Source organism: Pistacia vera, unplaced genomic scaffold (genome assembly GCF_008641045.1).
Source record: "Pistacia vera cultivar Batoury unplaced genomic scaffold, PisVer_v2 Contig1258, whole genome shotgun sequence".
In the NCBI taxonomy this organism is placed as follows: Eukaryota; Viridiplantae; Streptophyta; class Magnoliopsida; order Sapindales; family Anacardiaceae; genus Pistacia; species Pistacia vera.
This window is the reverse complement of record NW_022195312.1, coordinates 703-6,320: the sequence shown is the minus strand read 5'-3', so window position 1 is coordinate 6,320 and position 5,618 is coordinate 703. Positions and strand designations below refer to the sequence as shown.

Sequence of the window (5,618 nt, the reverse complement as noted above, 5' to 3'; positions counted from 1 at the left end):
AAAAAAAAATTAGCCTGGTCGGGATCCGGGTGGATCCAGGTGTTATTCAACTCGGGCCTGCTACGATAGTACCCAAGTCAGGGTCCATTAAGAGAACTGTAGATTTCCGGGTCCGGCTCTATCATTCTAACAACTGGGCCGGGTCCAGGTATGCAATACATTACCTATGATTATCGTGAACTTCGCCGCACCTAATTTAACCTTTTTGGCGGGAACAATTTTCTCAGATATTCTTTTCTCAAATCTCAGCAACTCTCACTCCATTAGGGTTTTCTGATTGCAAGAATCTCTGATTCTCACTTGAACGGCTACGTTTCTGTCAGGTATGTCTCTTTAGCTTAAGTTTGTTTTCCTCTTTCTCGTCTTCATCTTTGATTGGTCGAAAAGGAAACGCAGGAAAATTTAATTTCAAAAGGTTTAATGTTCAACTAGAAATATTTTCGCTTTCTCCGGTTTTGTATAATCACTATCCTCGAGTTACTGTTGCTGAAATTACTTTCCCTAATTTATCAATCATTTGTTAATTTACATAACTGCTTTTTACTCTGTTTGGATTTTGATTAATGGGTTCTTGAAAAAGATATTAATTGAAGTCCCTAATTGGTTACTGTTATATTGTTTTAATTTTTTGATTTTATTGTCGTATGATGCTCTTGATGCTAGTTTACTGATGGATGTTATATATTTTTTCCCCCTTTATTGGCCAGAAATTGTATTGATGGCCAAGGACAAAGAGGAAGCCACACAAGTGAGTAGGAGAGCTACAAGATTGTCCTTGTCTACTGCTAATTCAACCAATGATATTGAAGCAGCAAAATCATTTAATTCCCAAACACTAACACTTGATAACTTAGTATTTGGACAAGAACCCATTGGCTTAGATGATTTGTTATCTTGTTTCCCAGGGAGGCGTGTTCAAATTCTCGAGATACTGCATCTTTTGGGTACCATAAAGTCTTCAATGCCTCCTATGTTTATATACGGGAGTGCTTCTACTGGAAAAACTAGTATTATTCTCCAAGTATTCCGCCATCTCAGAGGCCCTTTTGTTTATATAAGCTGTCTTTCATGTTACAGTCCTCGGATCTTGTTTGAGTCTATCCTGAACCAGTTGTTGTTTCATAAAAAGGATGCAGTTAATGGTTATTCAAGTGTGAAGAAATGTGAAAAGCCATCTGATTTTGTTAATTTTATACGTGAGGCATTGATAAATGTTATAGACAGTCTCAAGGAGAACTCAAAGAAAATGAGCTCAAGTAAGTTGAAGGGACAAGTTAATGGAAGGATGATTTACTTGATTTTTGATAATTTTGACCTTGTTCGAGAGTGGGATAAGAGTTCTAGTATATTACCTTTACTGTTTGGTCTCTGTGATATCTTGAAGATGCCTGAAGTGGGTTTTATATTTATCAGCAATAGCTCTCCTGATACTTATTACTCAAATACTGGTTACATGGAACCTATTCTTGTTTATTTTCCTGAATACACAGAAGATGATCTCCGTCAAATTTTCTTGAGAAACCAAGCAAATCAGAAGCTCTATTCCTCCTTTCTAGAGTAAGAATACAGAACTTATTTTTTCAATAGAATACAGAATTTATGTTTTCATTGATTCTCCTTTGATGGTTTGCTCATACAATTCATGGAGTTGTTTTTTTTCTTATCAAACAGTGTTGTGCTGAGACCATTCTGCAGAGTTTCCAGACGTTTGGATGAACTATCTACAGCATTTTCAACATTATTTAAAAAATATTGTGAACCTTTAAGTGATTTGGGAGTTGTACCAAATGAAGATATGAAGAGAAGATTGTTTAGTCATATTCAGCCACACATTGCTCATTCTTTGAATGAGATATTTAGTGTTGCATCTCAACCTTCTGTTGAATCTGAAGCCAATCAGGAGACCAGGAAGAAAGGAAGTGCTAAGAAATCAGTGGGTTCCAGAGATTTTGATGAGATAGACTTCCATATGTCTACTTCTGCTAAGTATCTCCTTATTTCAGCATTCCTTGCTTCAAGAAATCCCGCCACTCTTGATGCATCACTTTTTGATTCAACTGGGGGTTCTAACAGTCGCAAAAGAAAGAGGAAGTAAGTTTATTGGCAATCTGGTCTTTTAATTTATTTTAATTTTAGTATTACTTGAAAACCATGGTACTATGTAGTAGGATGTACAAATACTTTCACTTTTACTTCTAGAGCTATTTTGTCATTGTATTAATTGTGAGGTTAATTCTGCAAATTGAACAACATTCCCCATGTTTTTTTCCAAAATGATGAATGTATACTCAACTTATTATCTTTCCTCTGTATCAAATGGACTTTGAGTCAAAATTTTAGTTGCAACCTCTTGGTATTTTCATCAGTTTGTTGATCTTTATTTTTTTGAATAGATAGTATATCATCAGCATTTGTTAGGTACTAGACATTGATAATATGATGTTGCTCTATTGCATCTTTTACTTGTCAACATTTTAATTCTCTAGATTAACTACTTCCTGCTTAGGGTCTCTGAAAAATCAGTGGAAAGGAGGGAAGCAGAAGAAGAGGAGTTATTTATGAAAGGGCCTGGAACTTTCTCTTTGGAGAGATTATTAGCCATATTCCAGTGTATCACATCAGTAGGAGAAGATTCATTCGGTGAAGAGGGAGGAGCTGATGGTGTAACAGTTGAAGGAGAGAGTAATGGACTCATGTCTGATGTTCTCTTGCAACTATCCAGTCTCTGCAATGTTAATTTTATTGTCAAAGGAGGAAGCTGTCCTTTAGAGGGTTCAACTCGATATCGTTCTACAGTATCTGAAGATTTGGCTCTGAAGGTAAAAATTCTACAATTTTTACATTTATTACTGTTATTTGCATGATGATGATCTGTGTAATGCAATTTAATTCTCTCAATGATATTGTAAATTATTCAGTTACATACTTTGATCAATGTAGGTTGCAAGGAGCCTTAAGTTCCCTTTGTCAAAGTACTTGTTCAGAAGATAGTCAGTGATGTGAAGAGAAACTTGTATCATGGCCTTTTATCCGTTCCAGTGAAGAGAAATCTCAGAGACAAATCATATGGCCCATAATTTCAGATTCCCATGGTTTGTGCATGGCAAGTTGATTAACACACTCCTGGTACATATTAAGGGAGTGATTATGGGCATCAAGTAGATGAGATCAGTTTTTGATAGGAACTGTTAAAGAAATCTATATATGGTTTGATCAAAATACTGGTTTCTGGATAGTCAATGACTATCTTGCGCGTGTAATGGATTAGGGACTTGATGCAACCTAGTTGCTCTTTTTTATTTTATTTTTTTAGATATGTATATGTTTATTTTTCATTCTTAGAATACAAACATGTAAGCTTTATTTGAAAAGAGGCAACAGCAGATAGTGTCGGCAGGAATTTGTAAAATTCTGAAGAAAGGGTTAGCTTATGCTACCACTTCTAAAAGGTCTGTTATGAGGACTGTTCTGTAAGGGCCACCCACAACCGGACCTGTTGACACCTTATAGGCCTAAGCATGAGGAGTGAAATAGGTCTTTAACTTTTTCAAACATCATGCCATGCCAGGACAATTGAACAAAATGTCATTGACAAACTCAAAAGAAAAATGTTCAGTGGGTACAGTTGCACTTGATAGATGCATGTTTGTTTGGATCAGTTGTCTTAATTCTTAAATACGGGAAATACGTGTATTTCTGTTTATGATTACTACAGAACCAGGACGGTCGGTCCCCAGCGACAATGTGATTGGTTTTCCAAAGGGAAACAACCATTGTTGATGTGTGACAAAAGCACAAAAAAATGGTTGGAGTAATTGACGTCTTAAGCGACCATCAAGTTTGTATGAAAGCAATAAGGAAGTTAATAAAACTAGTTGTGCAGTTGGTGACCTAAATTAATACAAAGACTTTAGTCGGCGTTTGAGATTGACAGCAACCTCATCCAATTTCATGAAATTTTATAACTCTCTGTTCCTTTGAACCATACGTGTTTCGAAAAAAGGGTAGAAACCTTTGTTTTAAAACCCGGACCGGCTCGATCGGGACCCGACATCTTCTCCGGTCCGGTTCAATTTGTAGGGGGTTTTTTTATAATATTTCAAATTTATAGGGACTAATTGAACTTGCTAGGGGTTTTTTGGAGATATGTCAAAAGTTTAGGGATTAATTGGTAATTTTTGGGGGTATTTTAAAATAAAAAAAATTTAGGGACTAATTGAAAATTTGTAGGGGTAATTTTTAATATACTCAAATTTAAGGGATTAATAGTAATTTTTAAAAAATAAAATTATTGCTGATGTCACCGATCCAACCGGTTAGACCGGTTGACCTATGACCCAAGTAACAAAACAGGTTGTCCTCCGTCCGGATTTTAAAACAATGGTAGAAACTATCAAGAACTTGGGCAAAAAAAAATAAAGACTTTTCTTAATTTTGAAAATATTCGTTTGGGGATTTTTGTACTTTAAAATAATTAACAGGTATAATTGTATACTGCTACATTGGGAGGATTCATAAAATTTATTTTGGTGGCACTGTTCTCATTTCAAAAGTAAAATATATATATATTACAATTTCTTTATAATCATAATAGTGATTAGTGGGACTAACTAATTTTATTATTATGAGAAGGTTGTAACTTAATAAAAGGTATAGTTACAAAAATTTCTTATTAATTTTATATTTCATGTTTTAGTATTACAGTATTAGCTATGATTTCAATTCATATTTTAATAGTATTAAAATTTTAATTCAACCCTTTAATTATCTATTTTTGAAATAGATAGAAGATCATGTCTTGAAACCAGCAAAAATGTGTCCTTGATGGAATTATAAATGTAGTTGTTATATGGTCAAATTAATGTGAAACCACATACAATTGTCAATTGTTTTAAGCATTACAAAATTAAAGGCTTCGTTTGGTTGCATTTTGGAAATACTACTTTGAGTATTCCCAAAAAAGTTAAACAGTCAAATACCCAAAAACTCATAATATTATTCAACTTTATTCAACATTTTTTAAACCCCCTAAATTTGTTAATTCAATTAAATACCCCTAAATATTTTTAATGTTTTTGTTACGGCGACTCCGGCCACCCTCCGGCGGTGGTGGCCGGCTGTCCGTATTTGAGGGTGGATTGGAGGTGTTTTTGTTAACTTTTAATATTTTATTATAAGGGGTGTTTTGTAAAAAAACAAACATAGAGGGTATTTTATAAATTTGTAAATCCTACATCATACCCGCCCAATTCAACTTTTTTTTTAACTTTTTTCAAAAAACTTTTCCCAAAAACACAAAATTGTGAACCAAACGGAGCCAAAATCTCCAATGTCGATGAATTGTAAGTTACAAATGAAGTGGATAAGGAGAATCAAAGTGTCATTGTAGAATTGAGTGATCAGATTTGGCAACTTTATTACACTAATCAAATAGATATTAATGTTTTCCTTAATCATCCAAATGAGCAACAAGTCATGTATACTTTAACTGAAGAAAAAATCATTTCTACAATTAGACAATAAGAGAAATGAAATAATCACGAGGATGATAGTACGGAAATACAAAAGTTTCATGTCAACCAGCTTTAAACATGCTTGAAAAGCTAGAAATATTTTGG

At 34.1% G+C, this 5,618-nt stretch overlaps 1 protein-coding gene across 1 annotated transcript; it reads left to right on the top strand.

Annotated features, from left to right (window-relative positions):
• The first annotated feature begins 119 nt into the window (after positions 1-119).
• LOC116120090 (origin of replication complex subunit 5-like) lies at positions 120-3,355 on the top strand. Its single transcript, XM_031406030.1, has 5 exons — positions 120-323; positions 708-1,557; positions 1,672-2,091; positions 2,507-2,819; positions 2,941-3,355. Exons 2-5 carry the CDS (start codon positions 719-721, stop codon positions 2,989-2,991), a joined length of 1,623 nt encoding a protein of 540 aa, XP_031261890.1. The 5' UTR covers positions 120-323; positions 708-718; the 3' UTR covers positions 2,992-3,355.
• Positions 3,356-5,618: the final 2,263 nt, after the last annotated feature.

Excerpts from the sequence above, each read along its gene's own strand:
- LOC116120090 (XM_031406030.1), top strand. The coding sequence starts at position 719 with ATGGCCAAGGACAAAGAGGAAGCCACACAAGTGAGTAGGAGAGCTACA. Across the intron at positions 2,092-2,506 it reads AGTCGCAAAAGAAAGAGGAA|GGTCTCTGAAAAATCAGTGG; the intron begins GTAAGTTTATTG and ends CTTCCTGCTTAG. Across the intron at positions 2,820-2,940 it reads CTGAAGATTTGGCTCTGAAG|GTTGCAAGGAGCCTTAAGTT; the intron begins GTAAAAATTCTA and ends TGATCAATGTAG.